General features: G+C 37.6%; 3 protein-coding genes and 1 long non-coding RNA gene across 9 annotated transcripts; 1 reads left to right on the forward strand and 3 right to left on the reverse strand.

Moving 5' to 3' along the window:
• Window positions 1-474: 474 nt before the first annotated feature.
• LOC116917582 (elongation of very long chain fatty acids protein) lies at window positions 475-3,011 on the reverse strand. 2 transcript variants are annotated; one of them, XM_032923099.2, is made up of 5 exons: window positions 2,851-3,011; window positions 2,638-2,723; window positions 1,922-2,112; window positions 1,240-1,755; window positions 475-1,127 (listed from the first exon to the last, which is right to left on the reverse strand). In XM_032923099.2, exons 2-5 carry the CDS (start codon window positions 2,696-2,698, stop codon window positions 777-779), a joined length of 1,119 nt encoding a protein of 372 aa, XP_032778990.1. In that variant the 5' UTR covers window positions 2,699-2,723; window positions 2,851-3,011; the 3' UTR covers window positions 475-776. The 2 variants fall into 2 exon arrangements, with proteins under 2 accessions (XP_032778990.1, XP_032778991.1); XM_032923100.2 differs by having other exon boundaries at window positions 2,806-2,995.
• On the forward strand, window positions 2,228-3,954 carry LOC116917587. The gene is made up of 2 exons (XR_006643864.1): window positions 2,228-2,529; window positions 3,026-3,954. It is a non-coding gene; the product is annotated as an uncharacterized LOC116917587 (long non-coding RNA).
• A 1,607-nt stretch (window positions 3,955-5,561) lies between these two features.
• Window positions 5,562-11,247, reverse strand: LOC116917581 (cohesin subunit SA-1). Of its 5 annotated transcripts, XM_045170230.1 has the most exons (17): window positions 11,040-11,225; window positions 10,752-10,881; window positions 10,485-10,693; window positions 10,222-10,406; window positions 9,973-10,146; window positions 9,711-9,915; window positions 9,187-9,635; window positions 8,796-9,098; window positions 8,519-8,737; window positions 8,279-8,461; window positions 8,003-8,215; window positions 7,765-7,926; window positions 7,512-7,700; window positions 6,985-7,446; window positions 6,475-6,844; window positions 5,814-5,877; window positions 5,562-5,751 (listed from the first exon to the last, which is right to left on the reverse strand). In XM_045170230.1, the coding sequence occupies exons 2-17, from the start codon at window positions 10,859-10,861 to the stop codon at window positions 5,745-5,747; spliced, it is 3,504 nt and encodes a 1,167-aa protein (XP_045026165.1). In that variant the 5' UTR covers window positions 10,862-10,881; window positions 11,040-11,225; the 3' UTR covers window positions 5,562-5,744. The 5 variants fall into 5 exon arrangements, with proteins under 5 accessions (XP_045026165.1, XP_032778988.2, XP_045026163.1 ...); XM_032923097.2 differs by having other exon boundaries at window positions 9,187-9,915; window positions 10,485-10,690; window positions 11,106-11,247; XM_045170228.1 differs by having other exon boundaries at window positions 9,187-9,915; window positions 11,106-11,247.
• Window positions 11,248-16,424: 5,177 nt separating this feature from the next.
• On the reverse strand, window positions 16,425-17,790 carry LOC116917580 (COP9 signalosome complex subunit 7b). The gene is made up of 5 exons (XM_032923096.2): window positions 17,501-17,790; window positions 17,263-17,427; window positions 17,058-17,145; window positions 16,747-17,000; window positions 16,425-16,691 (listed from the first exon to the last, which is right to left on the reverse strand). The coding sequence occupies exons 1-5, from the start codon at window positions 17,660-17,662 to the stop codon at window positions 16,560-16,562; spliced, it is 801 nt and encodes a 266-aa protein (XP_032778987.2). The 5' UTR covers window positions 17,663-17,790; the 3' UTR covers window positions 16,425-16,559.
• Between the last annotated feature and the right edge of the window lie 1,684 nt (window positions 17,791-19,474).

A 19,474-nucleotide genomic window follows, 5' to 3' on the forward strand; every position in this document is an offset into this window, starting at 1 on the left:
TTTTGTGAGAAATAATTCAAATATAGGATCGTCATACCCGACGGGCGACGGTAGCCATGATTCCCACCTCTTTACTTATACTCACACCTTAGGCTTCGAAACGCATAACCAACATTTTCTTTCTTTGCTAAAGAACCTCTTCCGTAAGGAGGATAGCAGAAAAAAAATCGCAAATCATTTTTCGCTTAGACTACTTTTCCAGGATGACGTGCAGAAAAAATGTCAGCTTGTCATTGGTAGGGTTGGAGCCATAGCATTGTACAGCACTTTGCGTAGGCATCGAGTAGGTGGCTCTAGCGGTAAATATGTTTTAAGGCATGAAAAATTCGAGACAAGACACTTGCGGAATGCGCATCTTGTGGCCTAGAATCATACTGACCTCCTTTAGTGTCAAGTGTAGAAAGTTTCGTCTACATTCAATATTCCGTTAAACGATGATTCAGCAGACTCAAAGAAAAGTATAGTACATGGTGATAGTTGGAAATATCGAATCTGCTTGTATTGGGCCGACGTCAAAAATGCGTCACTGCGTATGCATTGAGTAAAATTTTCCGGCATATATACACTCCTGTTACCATTCTTTAGCGTGTGTGTTTTGCCTGTTTTCCCTTACTTTTGCATCCAGATGCAAGAGTGTTTAATATCTGATTATCAATAAAACGGCCCGCAAGATCAATATAAAAAGTATAGAGTTCTTAAAACAACGAAGGAAACATTGGAAGAGAGTGGAACTTGACAATTTCAATTTGGCAAGTCGGAACTGAGCTGCGGGGCTTTTACAAATTTTTCTTCTGGGTTGTAAATTGGCCATTTGTTTGGTTATTTAAATGGCCACTAGATTTGCCGTTGAAATTGACTTTGCTTTTGCAGGAGTCATTTCCTTTCGTTTTGTCTTTTGACTGATAGAGACCGTTCTGACCAATGTAACAAGCAGCTGACGCATTGGTCATAATGGTAGTGATCATCTTTCCAACACCACGGCGTTCTTTTTCGTCTTTGCCACTGTTTTTCCTGTTAGTGGCTTTGTCGGAAGATATGCCACTGTGATTAGTTAATCCATTATTCACACCGTCATGATGATCTTCGTCCTTTTTGACGGCGGGTAGCCGACGGCGTTTTATGTAAGCCTATGCAACATATGCAAAATAACATTAGCAAAATAGCATTTCAGGGAAACGGAGGCAAATTATCATAAACCATTGCCAGTGTAAGTCATAGAAATTATTTGAAAGAAAATACCTGTATGTAGAAGTTCGAGAAAAGACTTAAAAACATCACTGAATTAAAACACATGATGTATGCGATGATTTTGGGGAAGTTGCATTCAATGAAGAAAAGTTGAGCCGTGTGGAAAAAGACGGTGACAAATTGTACCATTTGCATTGTTGTCAAATGCTTTTTCCACCACAGATATTTCTGATATTTCGGCCCCATGGCTGCTAACAAGTAGTAAGTATACATGATGATGTGAACAAAGGTGTTCAGCATTCCAAAGAAGGTGGCATGGCCACCGGGAGTGAACTTCACTCCCCACCAAACAGCGGCTGGCATGATGCTGTGGTGGATAACGTGTAAATTGGTGATTTGATCAAACTTCTTCCGTAAGACGAAGAAGATCGTGTCCAGAAACTCGGTGAATTTACAGAAGTAATACCACCAGCACATCTGGGCGACGATCAGCTCATCTGGGTCATCGGAATAGTCAACCGGCTGGCAACGAAGGCTATAGCGGAACAGCCATGCGTGCACCAAACCCTAAAAGGGAACGCACCATTGCGACAAGAGGAAACGAAGTAAAGGAAATTTAATAATGGGTACAATGCATAGAGAAAGGCTGATGTTGGCATCTGTCGTTTCTTCCCAACAAATTAACACTCGGAAGCAGAAAAAAAAAACAGCGAAGAGGCAATTAGACTATTACCTTGTATACTAAGTAAATGCTGGAGACTACTTGAATGACGTTGTAAACAATGATTGCCGACCGGAGCTCAAAGGGTTTCCGATCACGCATCAGTCTCGGTCCCAAATATTTCACAAAGTAGATGTAGCACGCGCAAATCAGTAAAGTTGGGAATGGCGAACTCATTAACAGCCACCCATCCACTCTAGTGTCTGTAAATCGAAAGGGAAGAAATTTGGAAAGATAGTAATACGAGTTGCCTTTCAATTAAGGGCTTTCCTTGGTATTGTATAAGACTTGTGAAATTGGACGCAATAGACACACGAAGATAATCGTAAAGCTGATCAGTAGAGAGTTGCAAGGAAAGCCACTGCGGAATTTTTTATTTCCACTGAAGTTACGAAATTTCAGACCAACGTTTTCTCTTCTAAGCGATTTGGCTGGGTTCCGTTAGGTAGCGGTCATGCGAATGGGGTCACTACTCTGAGAGGCTTAACCACAGAGGCACAGACCGTCATCGAATGGGGTCAGTGGACTAGTAGCATCGCCACTGCTAAGAACTACACTACGGTATAGGGGCATCCATCGTAACAATTCTTCAGGAAACGAGGTGGGAGAGTCAAAATACGGTAAGCTTCTATTCGAACACCACTTTTGCGTACACGGAAAATTTCTACATTTACCGCCACACGATCAAGTGAGATGTTAGGTTTTTTTTTACATCAATTTCAGCTTACCCCGTTTGTTGATCATCAGATCATGGTAGCCGTCGACGAAGTTTTTCAGGAAGGCACTCATTTTATGTGTGTAGATATGTAGTCAGCTAAAAACAAATAGAACCATGGTACACAGTCGGCAGAGTTAAATTTCTAAACTATTTCTATGAAAACATAAACGACAACTACCTATCAAGAAAAGCACACGGTGGCTAAAACACTTTTTCTCATTACCTCTGTATCCCTTAGGGCGAAAACGGACGAAAGAAAACTTAAATCCAAAATATCAATATACGATATTTTCTTCAATGGTGAAGATACACGCGCACACTCTGAAGCCCTCAAACAGAGTGTGATCCTTGATACCGACTGAAATACAAGTGATACGAATCCTTTTCTTTTTATATAGGCCATCGCCTAGTATTCAGTGCCTAAAGCTATCCTCGCTACCTGCCCTTCCTACTTCAGCTTTGGTTCTGTACAGTGCCGCGCACGGCCCCACAGGCTAAGTTGTATTCCAACGCGGACTATGCGTTAGGAAAGAAAAAAGGAAAGAAAAAGAAAAGAAAACAAAACAAAAAAGAAAAGAAAAAAAAATCAGCTTGAGATGATTTGGGAAAAGATAAAATACACACTGTCCGTTAGTTAACTTGGGAGGTGCTTTATGTGCAGTTATACCACTTGCCAACAAAACTTGCAATATCTATGGGTAAAAATTATATTCAATATCCACACTCCTTTATTTTTACCAGGTGCAACTGCTTGACCCTCCCTCCTAAAGAGATTCCACATTTTCTGATAAACTACTAATTCCAAAGATTTTTAGTTCCCAATTTGTTTCATCCCCAGAGTTTCTTTGCCGTCTGCTTGCTTTTGAGGAAATGGGTAGTACCAACATTTACTACGTGTCACATAATTATGCAAAAATACAAAAATGTGTAGCCCTACTGAATGAAGATGGTTGCATTAAGGATCGGTGGTACGTTTGCACATAATCCAGTTCAATGACGATGGTCAAAGTACGAAACAATACTTGTGATAATGTATCCCTTGCAAAATTGGACATCAGATTTTTGTTACCAACATTCGTACAAAACGCATTCTGCAGATTACAGCGATCATATTGTACTTCATGCTCGTTTAGACGATGTAGACACCTTGGCACAAACTAACCCTTTCCCGAATATAATTTTCCATAAACCACAGCTAGATCGTATGACGTGACATGCTTTACTCCCAGGCAGACCGCTATAGCTAAGCCGTTTAAATTGTTTAATAATCACTTTCGATCTGATAAAAAAAAATAAAGCTAGTAGCCAATAAACAATTCAAACAAGACATTTAATCCAATCTAATGTTTTAAACTTTAAGTTCCTTGACTCTTTCGGAAATGAATGACCTACTTAGTTTATTATTTACCCGTACCGCGTTGCTGTTCTTCCTCGACTGGCTAGAATTCTTCCTCGACCTACATAGCCAGCGGTAGTTGCGGTAAGCGAAAATTCTCTCTTTGGGGATATATCTTTCTTAGATATTTGAAATAACACATTTAAATCCAATACTGTTTGTCTTAGACTTATTGAATAACAAACGATCATATTCTGGTACGTAGAAGAAAACGAGAAAACACCGAAAAGGTGAGAAAATAAAGTAAATTACCTAATAATCCACCTGTTTCGCCGCGGATGGCTCCCCAGTCGAAGAAAAGAAGTCGGTCAAGCCAAGACTGACACATATTTTGGTCTTCAGAATGAAGCGGCCTATTTCTAGGAAGACATCATTTTCTACGGCTTCGAGCCCACTTATGATTTGATAAAATAGTCTTAAACAGTGACCGGACACTAGTTTTTCTCAAAATTTTTTCACATGGAATATTAACGAGAGGCATATAGGGCTGGTGTCGATGTGGTGATCGAAATTTTTAATAAGCCAATGTGTAGATGTAGATGAAACAGACATCCTTGTGAAATCCTGGCTATTATTAGTGAAACAGTAAGCAATACCGCGTTTTTAAATCAAATTAACTTTATTTATTTTACTTATTCATTTTTTTATTTGTTATTTTTTTGTCTGTCTCGTACTCACTAAATATGCTTTAAAAAATACGTCTGTACACTGGCTGTTTCTTTGTGTTTTTTTACGGCAAAATATTTATATGACCTACACCCACCCCGTCCCCTTTGCTTTCCATTTTTTTTAGTTTATTTTAAAATAGGGGGCTTGCCTGATATCCCATTCAAATTTCAAATGTGGGAAGGGGGGGAGGGGTCAAGTTTTTTGTTCCTCCAATCCATTTGTTTATGCGCCATTGCCAACGCAGGGCTCCTCTGGTGGCCGCGAAACAAACCGCTTTTAGATTTAGAGATTGCGTAAACACCCGGCATTCCTTCCGAATGAAAACACTAAATCGAGACATGTTGCCATTGGAAAGCGTAATGTCGGTATGCGGATGTTTCATGACTACCGGTGGCTTAATCAGTCATAGCCAGTGGCGATAATTCCCCCCCCCACCAAACTTTTACTTTGATAAAGCTATTGATCCGGTGAACAGCATATATTAATCTTTCGTGGATGCATTTATTTTCTCTCTTCCGCTTGTCGCCATTAAAAGCCATAACTACAAAACTATAAAATACGGCTGACACTTATTGAGGGCACTGTGCCCCGTCTGATACTCGCACACGCTGGCCGAATAGTGCGCAGTCTATCCTTCTCTCCATGTCTTGTTCCAGGTAAAAACCAAGTTCTGAAAACATTTTAACTTTTTTTTACTGTTTTGCTACTTTTACTCTGTACAGATGCTTCTTATACATGAAAGACAGCATATGATTTTCTAGCGGAGACGTCACATTTTTCTTTCTTTAAATAAAATTAAGAAAAAAGGTTTTTACAAGGGAAATGTAACTCAATCCGTTGTTCTCGGTTGTCTGCAAATAAATTACTGCTGCAAAAGAAAGTTTTATGTATTTATGAGAAAACGTATAATGAGGACAAAAGTAATCCTTTAAACAAAGCGGATTTTACAACAACAGGCGATCAAGTGGGGGACAGAAAATAAGTAAAATTGTATCCTTGTTCACAGCATGAAGTCTAGCAACACATCTGAGTTGTTTTTCCAATTGTTCACATTAATAACTGTAAAATACAAAGAAGAGTTAAAGTTTATGGAGCCGACGCGTTTGAGCGGAAGACTTTACCCAGTAAAATCCTGATCTGAACCAGCGTCATCGTTGTCATCGACGTTTTCGCCATCGTCACCACCTACAAGCAAGACATGAAATTCGCATCAAAAAGTATTTGTGTACTTGAATGAAGTTGATAACGGTTAGCTATGCAACACTGCGATGCATCGAATTTGATCCCCAGTTTCCGCTACATTTCAAAAGTAGGTGCCGTTATGAAGTTTACAAGGATGGCAATCAACTGGCAAACACGAATGCAGAGGTGTCCCACATTGACACACAGAGGGATAATTGAACTCCAGAAAAGAACATGAGTACGCATATTGCGGTTGTATAACTAATTGTGTCAAATAACGCCAATTCTATCGATGATTCAGGCAATACAGAGTGCTGGTCGTGCATGATTGATTGAAAGTCGAGGTTAGTTGCCGTTAGATCGATAAGACCTATGCATTCTATAGACAAAAAAGCTTACTATTCCCGCAAAAAAAAAACGCAGTTATTTTCCGCCTACACCTGTCCGACTTCAAGTTAACTACATTTGACCCAAAAATAGGTACATGGAAGAAGTGACGCTATTTTAGTAGCACTTTAGCACGCAAATGATTTTTGTGAAATTGAACTTAAATCTGGGAAAATGCTGCAAGAAGCGCATATAAATGGATTTTCTTCATACCTGCTTCCCGGCGACGTCTTCCGTATGCACGCCTGGCAGTCTGTGGGGGTAGATCAGTCTCACCGTGGACCAAAGAGTTGCGATACAGCAACAGCGGTTGCCACTCCTCACCCCGAGATGAAGGCATGCCCATTGTAAGGATTCGATCCAAAAACTGGAGAACCATCCGCTTGTCTTGCTTCAAAAGTTTGTTTGTGAACTCGGCACCGATTTCAAGAAACGCTAAATTAGGTGGAGGACCAGTTGGATCATTTGGATTTTCAAGTGGATTGGTGGCAAAGAGAATAGCATCTCTGTGCAGGGCGGTGATAGCTTCGCGGTTTTTCAATGCATCGAGACCGAAGGAAAGGGCGAATCTTTTCGCTAATTCCTAATAAAAAGCACAACTTCATGTTAATCTAACCGTTAAACAGGAAAAGTCAAACGTGCGAAAAGTCGAAGGGAAGGGTAAAATTACGAATAACGAATGTTCGCCACACTCTGCCCGACTTCTTTAGTTCCACTTCCTACCTTGACACTCACGAATTCTTCTGATTGACGATCTATGCGGCTTCCAGCATCCCGATGAAGTTCGCGAAACAGCATGGAGAGGCTAAGAACCATAGTTCTCGCGCAGCTCACTTTGTTGATTTCTCTGGCTTTTCCTAGCGTTGTTTTAATGATGTCACCATAGTCGTTGTAATACTTCACGTAATGTCGAAAAACGTCTGCTGCAGTTTTTATAGGCAAGACGTTATAGACAACCAGTTTGCAAAAGCTTGACAAGTAGCTTCGACGTTTGTGCAACTCCTCGATTTTCGTATGTTCATCCTGTTCTTCGTCTTCATCTTCAACAAACACGTAGGTTTGAATGAAGTCATTCAGAGTCTGCTGTAGGCCGCGATCAGGTTCATATACAAGCGGTCTCAGAAGTGGATTATCTTCTAGTTGCTTGCAAAATGAGATGAGTAAATCACACACAGATATGTATGCCTGGAAAAGAGAAACATTATCTTTACGATGATGTTTTACGATGCAGTTCAATGTATCTGACAAACCTCTTCCCTAAAAAGGGCAACGTTTGAAGTGATTACAAGCTCAGTCATCAACGGAATGTAGGCATCTAGATGATCTCTTAGCTGCTTTTGTTGCTGCGCAGCAGAAGTTCCTCGTCCAGAACCGTTTTCGAGTTGTAGAAGTTCCCATAAAATAGCGGAATAACAAGCTGAAATGCAATATTTAATAGCCTAAAAATAAAATCAAAATTTACGTTACAGGATCTAGACAAGAAAAAAACATGTTTTAAGCTACTTCAGGCGGCATTGATCGGCTTCCGTCTTTGGCATCTCGAACAGCGTTGAAGAGAGGATCCCATAGGTTCCATGGACCAAGATTGTGGCACGACCAGAAAATGGCAACTTTTTTCAAACTTGACACCAGAGCAAACATCTCATCTTCATTGGGTTCTTCTTCCTGGTAAATACAATCAATGTGCCTTTGGTGATACTCGTATCGAGAAAATTAGCCATGACAAAAATTGGTAACTTACACCGGCAATCAGCGTTTCGTGTTCGTCAAAAACTTCACGTAGTTTGTTAACCAACCGATCGACTAAAGTGCTCCGTATCACGTCACAACGAGAATAGATTGCATGATCTTCAGTACATAAAATTTCCAGTGTTTTGGCACAGTTTTCAAGTACTTCTGTTTCAGTATGCCTCTCTACCACATTTTGCATTAATCGTAACAGTGTTTCTAAATTCTGAAAGCCAAGCGTAAAAACATTACGAGCTTCAGTTCAGACAGATCACGACATGAAACCAACCTTTTCTTGCCGGGAGGTAGTATAGATTTCCATATCGAAATACTGAGGAATTAAGAGAAGGTTTGCCACCTTTTCTGGATCCGCAATGTATTTTCCGAGTAACAGAGGAAGGGTTTGTATATAATGTTCGGTGAGCCTTACACGATCATCTTGAGCTTGTTTTGTTTCTTTGGCGGTGGTAATCTGTCGTGAAACCAGCAATGTAAGAAGCCGTTGAACAAGAGGGGAAAAAACAATTACTTTTCTAGTAGGCCCCCGTCCGACAGGTGGTTCTCCAGTTGCGGCCTGTTTGATGCAACATGTCATTAATTCAATCAAACTAGTTTCCTGCCTGTCGTCCAGTGACTCTTCATCTGGCCCAGGGTCTTCCATTAACAAATCTGTCATGCACTCCCAATCTTTCATCATTTCATTGGAGTCGATAAGGGAATCGACCAAATATGCTCCATGTTCATGCAACTGCGAAGGACACGTTAGAATTCGTTTCCTTAGTTAATAACGATGTTATAGATTTTACCTCCGATTCAATGAAAAACTGAACCAAATCGCGAATAAGAGGTGTGTTAGGCAATCTCTTTTTTCCACGATGAGTGCGAAGAGCCGGAGGAGTGGTATCGTCAAGTGTAAAAAGCCGCTCATTCAGAAACTCGCCAGCAGCTTGCGCAACAGCACGGTGAGAGGAGAAGACCAGCTCGTAAACAGCTTCACAGTCCTTATCGGACAATATTTCTCGATGATACTTGTGAATGCTGATAATTAAACGAACTGCTTGAACTGCTACGTCATACTCTTTGTCTAATGTCATTGAAACGACACGGTCCTGTATTTGTAATTCAAGTAAGTTTGTTTATCCTTGGGATACGAGAATTACAAGAAAAGGAAAAATTAGATACTAGCGCAAAACTCACCTTGAATTTGCTGGTAAACAATTCCAACTTGCCTTTAAGTTCTTCCGATGCATAGAGTGGTTGAAGTGCCTGCAGACATTTCAGGCGAACATCCCCTACTTTGTCATGTAAAGTCCACCCAATATACTTAAGGTAAGAATCATCAAGGAAATTTTGTGGGAATCGTTTCATCCATATGCCGATTTCTGCCATACAAATGGCTCGTATTTCTGGAACAATGTCGCGATAGCGATGGACAAAAACTGACTTAAATGTATAGGTCAACATGTTCTTTATCTCGTCCATATTTTCTTCGAGTTCTTGATGCTTGGCGAGCAAGGCTTCCAAACGATCACTTGCTCGCTTATCTCGGGTTTTCTGTCGTTCAGCTTCATACTGACGAGAAGTGTTATCAAGATGGATCGACACTGTTAGGGCAACATCAACTAACGCAGTCATTAATTTCATCGCTGTAAAATATAAAAAAAAAAAAAGGAAAAAAAAGTTTACGTTGTCGGGCAAACGGATATTATAGGAGAAGTTACCAGCTAAAGTAGCAGTATGGCGAAATGCTCGAACTTGCGAATCAGATAAGCCAGTTAGGAGTGAAATAACATTGTCCATCAGATATTGATCATATATGATGGAGTATTGACACTGCTTCACAAGCGTTTGCACAAAGTCACAGAAATTGCTCCGAAATTTCTTCCATTGTGGACCCGACATAATCATTGGATATTCTCCACTTTCCTGCATAAATATAAAGCTATGCAGGACTAGACAATTTATTAAATTTGACTGTTAAACCTCGTCAAATTCTTCAGTCATACGGCGGATAATGGCCGCATGTTCCATGCTACTCTGCATTTGAGAGGTTATTTTTCCTTTACAACCTGAAGCGCTGATAAAAAACTGCATTATGGCACGCAAACCTGAGTCGCGATCAGCTTTGTACTGCTCGATCCACTCATCTACAATTTGCTACAGGTAACAGTTATTGGAGTGGAATTTTACGTAAATTTTGTCACACACAAGGAAATCCTTAATATTTAATACCTGTAAAGAACTTTTGCCAGATCTGATGATGGAGAACAAGGTACTTTCATCGTCAACAGACGAGTGCTCCAAAACAGGATTTTTCCTTGGGCGTCCTCTTCGTCGAGGGGCAGGACTTGGAGTTGGAACAGGAGTGTCTTCTGGGCTAGATATTACCCTCTGAGGGTTTGTAATAGCTGTATGTCCTTTTTTCAAATAAAGAGAGGTTATGACTTAAATAAAATGCAAAAAGATTAACACTGAAAATTAAAAATTGCACTCACTTCTGCCTCGAGAACTGCGAGTCATGCGTCCACGTCCACCAGGTAAACTTGATGTGGTTGCTTCTTCCAGATGACTTGGATGAAATGCATTCATATTCTGTTGCACTTGACCAATATTTTGATCATAGTCTAAGTTGGAATTAGGTCCAGAATCATAATGCATAGAAACATTATCATTGTACTGTCCATATTGCCCACCAAATGTGCTGCTGCATTTAAACAAGTTTGGAAATGAAGCAAATTGGGAATGCAAGAAAACAACAAAACCTTTGCTGATCCATGGGGGTTTGTGGTTGAATCGAGTAAGGCGTAAAAGGTGGTTCATAATCTTCAGGAGGATCATCCATCCTTATTCTTTTCCCTCCTCTACGAAGCATCTTTGATGCTTCAAACAGGCCTTTCAACGAAAATTACTCAGACTAATACTAACAGCTGACAAATGCCGACAAATTGTTCAGCAATTCTTGTCATTTATCGATCATTGTTATATTTACATAAACAAGGTTTAGAAAACTGAAATACAATAATAGCTACTAGAGATAAAATATGACTTACTTGTTCCTCTCGATTTCAAAAACTACTTTCCAGAATAATAATAAAAATAGTATAACCGTAAATTACTATGGCAGAATATTTCGCTGATGCTGATTGACGCCGTTGTTTGAGGATTGAGGGAGCGGGAATTTTTGTTTTTGTTAGCGTTGGTCTAAAACCTGTGAGAAACGGGTCGGAAATGACTAAACTTCGGATTACCAACGTGCAGCAAGCTTGGTCTCCGCGAGCAGGGCTGCCACTTTTTGAGAAGGGGGAACCCTGGAACGTTGCTAGTCTAGGGACACAAAACCCTAAAAGCAAAAAAAAAAAAATACCCAGAAAAATCCCTAAATGTATTTTTTCTAAATCCCTAAATTTTACCCTAGATTTTTCAATAACTGTTCAGAAATTTATTATCCTTATAGTCATTACCTTTTAAGTTTTAATAAAAAAACTAGAAATCTTTGTACTTTTGTTTACTGGATTAAATAAACGCATGAAACAATCACAAAAACATCACATTAGAAATAAAAAAATTGCTTGCGTTGATATTAAAACAACAAAACATATTAACAAAATGTGTTCATACCATTTGTTTTTTAATTTTAACTTTCAAGATTCACAAATTGATTCTGACGTCATTCACGCTTCGTCTAAAATCGCCAATCGTCATAACTCGTAAGTGAATGTTTATGCCTGTTGCCTCTTGGGTCTTGTTTATTCTTGCTTCAGTTTATCATCCCTAGTTTATCCATGAAAATTAATTCAAGTAAAAGGCTAGGGATGCTGTTTAGTATTTTTTGCGTTTCTAGTGTCAAGAAAATATGTAAACATGGGTGATTCAAATGTGGATATGGGGATAATGGATAAACTAGGGATAATTAATTATTTATAAAGACTGGAGAAGACGCAGAATGTCTTAAAGTGTAGTATTCTAGAACATTTCCTGAATTGGAAAAGTATTACTAGGGTAAATAAATCAAAAACCCCCTTTTTTCCTATCTCCCCCTGCAATCGAAAACCCCCTGGATTTTTTTAAATTTTGCAACGCAGCATCCGAAACTGGTCTATTTATATTATTTACATTTATTGTTTGCTGTTTGTTAAGTTTTACAAATACAATATTTTTACTTATATTAATTGTTTTTTTTTCATTTTATATAAAAGATTGAATTAAGTACCGGTGTGTTTTCTTAAATTACTGTAAATTGGGCCATAAGCACTTGGGTTGGCGGTTCAAAAAACCGATCAGGTAATGATCGGGAAAACTATATGTCCAAAAATTAAAAAAATGATAGGAATGGATATATCTTTACAATATCTGTCAATTTTTGCAAAAATGTTGCTTAAAAAAATACTTATTGGAAGAGTTACCCGATTTGCCGTTTTTCAGGTAGGTCGGTGCGGTTTAGCGGATATCCGGTTACCCCCCCAATAATAAGTAAAATTTCATTAATTTATTGCGGGAAAACTATGAATATTGTTACTTAAGTCTATTGGATCTAGTATATATCTAGAACGCAAAAACTACAAACAACTTCTTGTCCAAAATTTTTTTTGTCTATGAAAATTACGTTAATTTTTTTTGCAGAAATGGATAGCTCTTACCCAAGAACTATCCTTTTACCAACTCCATCTCGTTCAGGGGCCTGAACGCTGTCAGGCAAAGCATGACGACAACTCCTGTTAGGGTTCAGGTCCCTGGCCTCAATTTGCAGCAAGAGATAGGCAGCTCAATTCGCTATACTAGCGCAACTTGCCTTACGCATTCAGTTGCAACTCCATCTCGTTCAGGTACCTGAACCCTGTCAGGCAAAAACACAAAACCCCCGAGCCGTTATTTTTTTGTTTTGTGTTTGTTATTATTTATGTTTATTGTTTATTTTTCTTTCTGTTTCCTTTCCGTAATACAATGCCTTTTAACTTTGTAATTTTTTTTCATTTATTAGAATATTACTTAATTAAGCAACGGTATAATTTCATTAAAATTACTGTAATAATTGTGAATTTCCACTCATGGGCATTCGGGTAGTGGAACCGGTTCCAAAACCCGATACCATTACTGTGTACCCTATTTGACTTATTTTGTGCAATACATTATAGTTTTATTTATTTTCCTTCACTTGCCCACCCTTTTTAAAGTTAAGGCTGGGCCATATCTTTTAAAGAAGGTATTTTGAACGAAAGAAAACCGCTTGAAAAGCACCTACCCGAGTAATGAACCATCAGCTATTTTTCCGGTAGGCAGGACGGTGCAGTTTAACGTGTCTCGGACTCTCGGGTAATCCCTCTATCCCAGTACACAAAATTAAAATAGCTTCATAGGTAAAAATATTATGTCTAAATAAAAAAAATTTTACAGAAATGGGCAGCCGATGATGGGGGCTATCCACTTCCGTTAAACTTTTGCTTAATAAATATCTAACCAAGTAGTAAACCGATTGGATATTTTTGTCGGTGTGGTTTGACGGATCGTGAAACTAAATGAATTATAATCGGTAAACTATAAGCTCTATATTTGAAAAAAATTGCAGGAATGGATAGCTCTTGATAAGATCTATCCATTTGTTCAAAATTATTACATTAAAATTTTTTAATAAGGTAGTAAACTAGTTTACAACTTTTTTTTAAGGTCGGTGTGGTTTCACAGGTATCGGGTAACCCCCACCTCCCTGATTTATGTAAAACTTAAATATTTTTTTGCGGAAAAACTATAAGTCCAAATTAAATAAATTTTACAGATATCAATAGCCCTCTAGAGCTAGATTTTTGTTTCAATTAACCCCGCGTTTCAATTGGTCCCATCCTCCCTACAAAATCAGTACAAAACTTAAAGTATCAGGCACGATACCCACAATGATCGTTAGTTATTTTGGTTTTAAAAAATGATTTATTTTCGCATAAATCAAATAAAAAATTGCAAAATTTAAAAATGATTTAAACCAAAATCAAAATCATGAAAAAATGATTTAAATCGCAATAGATTTTGACAACACTGCTGGATAGCTCTTGGGTTTCTCAATCACATAATTCAAAAACGAAATTATGTTTTATGTTTTGGTTAAATTTCGTTTTTAATCTACTCTAAAATCGTTGGATAAAAAGAAAAAAATCTGAATTTTTAGAATTTTTTCTGAAATTAGGCTACGGGTAGAGCTAACGAAGCTCTTTTTTAAAGCCCTTTTTCGTCTTCGTAGCCCTAGCTATTTGTTCAAAAAAAAAAAAAGCTTAAGTGACCTCAGTTGCATAAGGTCCTCTCGGCTTTCTAAAAACTTTTTCATCGAATTTTTACCCACCCTTCCCATTAAAATAAAATTTTGGAAAAAATTAGGGACGTTCTCACTATTTATGAAAACGTACACACACAAAATAGTACCATTTGGGTAAAATTGTAGCACTGAGAGAACCGCAAAAACGACGTTTTTGCATAAGATTTTCTCAGGCTTCCAAAGAGTTCTGGTAGCCTGGTAGGTACTGTATATATTAGATCAACGACCAAAGCTGACATGTAGGGCTCGGCCTCGATTACCTGAAACCCGGAAAACCGCATCAACCTACCCGAAAGTCAGTTACTACCCGGGTAGGTACTTTTCAAGCAGTTCGGCTCAGCTTAAAATATCCAGTGAAACCGATAGAACCACCGCCATGTTGAAAAATGGTTGATTAGTGCAGCTAAATTCAAAACAAAATAAATAATTCAATGTATTACATGTATGGTAAGAATTGGCATAAAAGTCGGGCAATCGGGTCAGAAGGCAGTGTAATCGGGGTATGTAACCGGGTTCTGAAACCGGTTTGAAAGGAAAATAGGCTACCTGAAACGCGAAAGAACCACCTCGAAACCCAAACGTCCTAACCGATCGGCCAAAAAGCTACCCGATTGACGCGGGGTCGAACTCAGGTACACCACAAACAAAAGTCTTCCCCTGTATTGAACAACATGTTGTTTTAAAATTAACTAGCTTGTATCTCTGTGCAAAGTTAATTCCGTTTTTTCGCCCTCAGTTAGTGTGGGTCCTTTTGGCGGAATGAGGTAACGTATACACGTTGAATATTGCTTTGGGATTTTTCCCGTCCTTTCTCTGCTTTCTCTTTACAAACCCGCATGCAATTTTCTTCTAGATTTCGAGGGTCGTGACGAATAAGGAAACACGCGATTGGTTTTGAATATAATAGCTTAACAAAGAACTAAAAAAATAGCGAATAAAATTTTAAATAAAATGTCGAATATTAAAATTTTGGGTGCTTCCATCATTTGCAAGAATCGCTGCGGTAAAAAAAAAAAAAACATTGTACGAAACAGAGTCCGAATCTTTACTCAAAAAGAATAAGAATAATGAATAGAATAAGACTCAATTCATTCGACGAATAAAGAAATCTAAGATTGTTTACTATTATTCGAAATTTTCATTCGAAAAAGTTTATTCGACAGAGCACTGTACATTTCGTAATTTGCTAAAGTTAGGCTTCAGAAAAAATTCTGGAGAAAATGTTAAACATTATTAAATTCGACCGGAATGTGTTGAGGACATCATACCGATATCTGATCAGGGTATCCATTCGGTTGCCAATTTGTACAACCGATGGACATACATATCCCGACTAATGATTCTTGTTGTTCAATAGGACATTCAACGTATGAAATGTGCTGAGTAAAAATACTAGTAAGTATTTAAGTTCTTAATGGAAGCAGGGTCTATGGTTTTTACAATCGTATTATTTATGTGTACTTTTATACCGAAAACTGAAATATGTAAGAAACAGCCAGGCGTTTTCTTATACAATTGTCGTGGAGTAGCTATCCTAGTAAAAGGGCACTCTATTCTGGAGGAAAATCTGAGAAGTTACTGGTAAATTCACTTATTTATCAACAACTGACCATATACCGTCTTTGACAAACAACATATTAAACTGAGACCTGAAAAATCTCAAGCTACTGCTGGCTGACGAAATTTCGGCAGTGTTCTACAATTCAAAATATTTGTAGTTCTATACTTGGTTTTTTTCACTATCAACACTTAACTCTTCGTTAAATTCTAAAACTGTTTTCAGTCGGACGAGGTAGTAGAAACGTTTTGGGAAAATAAGGAAGGATGTGCGTACATGGTGTCCAAAAACTTGGCAAAACAGTTGGTACCGTATGAAACATCTTACAGCTTGGTGTTTAGTCGAGGATTAGCGAGTTAACAAACGATTTTTAAAAAAGATTTTGTTTGCTACTTTTCAATTCAATCTTGTCCTCTCCATGGGTAACCATGGTGATTGGCTTCGTTACGAAAAGGGATGAATACACTACTTGGCTTCAAAGAAATCCAAATTGCGACTAGCCCCCATAGCTACTGAGGTTGATATCAAGGTATAGGATGTATACGATGCTAAAGGTACACACAAAAATAAAAATAAAAATAAAGTAGTAAAAATATTTATTTATATTGAATTTATTTTGTTATGATACTCTTCAAAAGCAGCACCATATTTTGGAAAGAAAAGAGTGAATAGTGATAGAAAGGTATTTACAAATCTTCTCAGTTATTCACTGTTTCAAGATTTATTCCAAAATTTATTGGGGGCATTTGTTTTTAATCCTTTCCCTTTAACTAATTTTTTGCCCTTGTCTCCCAACGTTTCGTTACGCGTTTCACTAGCAAGAGATATTTCATCCGTTTCCTGGATCTATATTCAAATTCAAATTATCGATATCACATGCTTTGTGCTACTTAAGTTATACCTGAGATTTTAAAGTTTTTTTTATGTTCAGAACTTCTTCTTCGATAGTGGCACGATGTTTTATATGCCTTTCCTTTTCACAGTTCGCGTTTATGACTTGAGTTTCGACCGCTCCGAGAATTGCATCGCATGCTTCGCACCAGTCGTTTAAGGTTCGGATGATTCGGCCTATGTCATTAACTTGAGCATCTCGGCCAATTGCGAAGTCAACTTCTAGGCGACCGTTGCGTTGATCTAATTTGCCACGTATTACATCTAAAATCAAATTCGTGTAAAATTTTGATTCTCAGGTCAAAACAAGAAGTGAGAAACCTCCATATATAGCTTCTATCACGAGATCTTCAAGCTCTCTAAGATTTTTCATCTCAAGTTCTTGGACCAACATGTCATATGGGATACACTGGAAAACACAGTCATCAACAAAAATTTCAAAATAAAGATTAGAGACTACAAAGTACTATCAGTGTTTTGTTTTTTAAAATCCGAGTTAGTTGTAGGATACTATAAAACCACTAACTTTGTTAGTTTCAGACAATGTGACAATGGTCAAATGTCTCAGTTTTTGCTGTTGAAATGCAGTCAACTCAGGCAATGATTTTATATTTTTAAGATACTCCTGGTATGTTCCAAAGGCAAAAAGCTTAAGTAAATTGTAGTATGGCTGGAACTGGCCAATTTCAAGCTAGGAAAAAAGAAAATTAGATTTGAGAGGATCTTCTCGGAAATATAAATTTAATTTCGTTTAATAAGTAAACCTCGCTAATGTTTGGCATGTCAAGAAGTTCGCCAAAAACATAGACACCAGGAGACTCTAAAGCTTGTTTTATTAACTCAACAGCTGCGGCTCCTTTAGCTGATTTCGCTAACAAAACGAATTGTTCTAGAGGGTTGAAACTTGTAGGTTTAGTATCAGACATTTTTTTTTCTTCTCTAATACACGTAATTTGGTATAGTTTTTTTCTAAAGAAATGATTTTCCACAAAGGATAATAAAAGTCTGACTTGATCTTAAGAAAACAATACAGGTAATGTGGGATGAGGTTATACCATGTAGTTGGAGGGTGGAACGGTATTTCATGGAAACCCCAATGGAAATAGGCGGAGCCAAAGAACCTATTTTTTCCAACTTGGTCTCCGCGAGACGGTCTCGAAGGGTCGAGACCGTCACCCGTACATCCCAGTGGGACTATCCCGGCCCTCTGATTGGCTCTCTTCACCCTTACATCCTTCTATGTCTTTCTGCTTTCCGCTCCCACATTTTCCTGATGTACACAGTGTGGTTTTCCGTGGGGCTGCCGCTTTGATTTGTTTGTTTCTTTCAGTTTATTTTTATTAGTTTACATTTATTGTTTGTTCTTTATTAAGTTTTACAAATACAATATTTTTATCTTACATTATATTGTTTTTTTCATTTTATATAATAGGGATTGAATTAATTACCGGTGTGTTTTCATTATAATAAGTGTAAATTGTCATCCAATGGGCACTTGGGTTGTGCGGTTCCAAAACCCGATCTTGTAATGATCGGGGAAACTATAAGTCCAAAACTTAAAAACTTATAGGAATGGATATATCTGGATAAGATCTGTCCATTTCTGCAAAAATATTGCTTAAGAAACTACTTATTGGAAGAGTATAACCGATTTGCCATTTTTCCGGTAGGTCGGTGCGGTTTAGCGGGTATCCGGTAATCCCCACCCCCGAATAATACTTAATATTTAAATAATTTATTGCGGGAAAACTATAAGACCAAAATTAATAAATTTTACAGAAATGGATAGCTCTTATCAAGCGCTATCCATTTCTGTAAAAAAATTAAATGACAATTTTCATAAACAAAAAAATTTTGGGCAAGACCTTTTTTGTAGTTTTTGCGCTCTAGAGATATACTCGATCCTATAGACTTAAGTAATAATTTTCATTGTTTTTGAAACTTTTTAGTGTATGAATATTTCTTTCATAAATTATAGAGAAATAGATAGCCCTTATCAAGAGCTTTCCATTTATATAAAATTTATTAATTTTGGTCCTATAGTTTCCCCGAAAAAAATTATTTAAATTTCCCGTATTACTGGGAGATGAGGGTTAACTTAGACCCGCTAAACTGCACCGACCTACCTGAAAAATGCCGAAGCGGTTTACTTCTCCAATAAGGAAATTTTGAGCAATATTTTTACAGAAATGGATAGATCTTATCAAGATATATCCATTCCTATAATTGTTAAAACTTTTGGACTTATAGTTTTCCCGATTGTCCCAAAATCGGGTGTTGAAACCGTTTTTCTCCAGCCCGCACCAACCCAGTTGCCCATGAGAGTTCATTCACAATAATTCTGATGGAAACACACCGATGTTTAATTCATTCCTGTTTTATAAATTGAAAAGCGATTTAATAAAGGTATAAGTAGTGTAATAGCATAAATTAATAAATTAAAAACAAAAATCCAACGATAACGAAAAAATATTCATACACAAAAAAGTTTCAAAAAAAATTTATATTGTTACTTAAGTCTATTGGATCTAGTATATATATCTAGAGCGCAAAAACTACAAACAACGTCTTGTCCAAAATTTGTTTGTTTATGAAAATTATGTTAATTATTTTACAGAAATGGATAGCGCTTACTAAGAGCTATCCATTTCTGCAAAATTTATTAATTTTTTCCTTATAGTTTTCCCGCAATAAATTATTGAAATATGACGTATTTTTATGAGGGGGGTTCCAATTAG

This window comes from Daphnia magna, linkage group LG2 (genome assembly GCF_020631705.1).
Source record: "Daphnia magna isolate NIES linkage group LG2, ASM2063170v1.1, whole genome shotgun sequence".
Taxonomy (NCBI): Eukaryota; Metazoa; Arthropoda; class Branchiopoda; order Diplostraca; family Daphniidae; genus Daphnia; species Daphnia magna.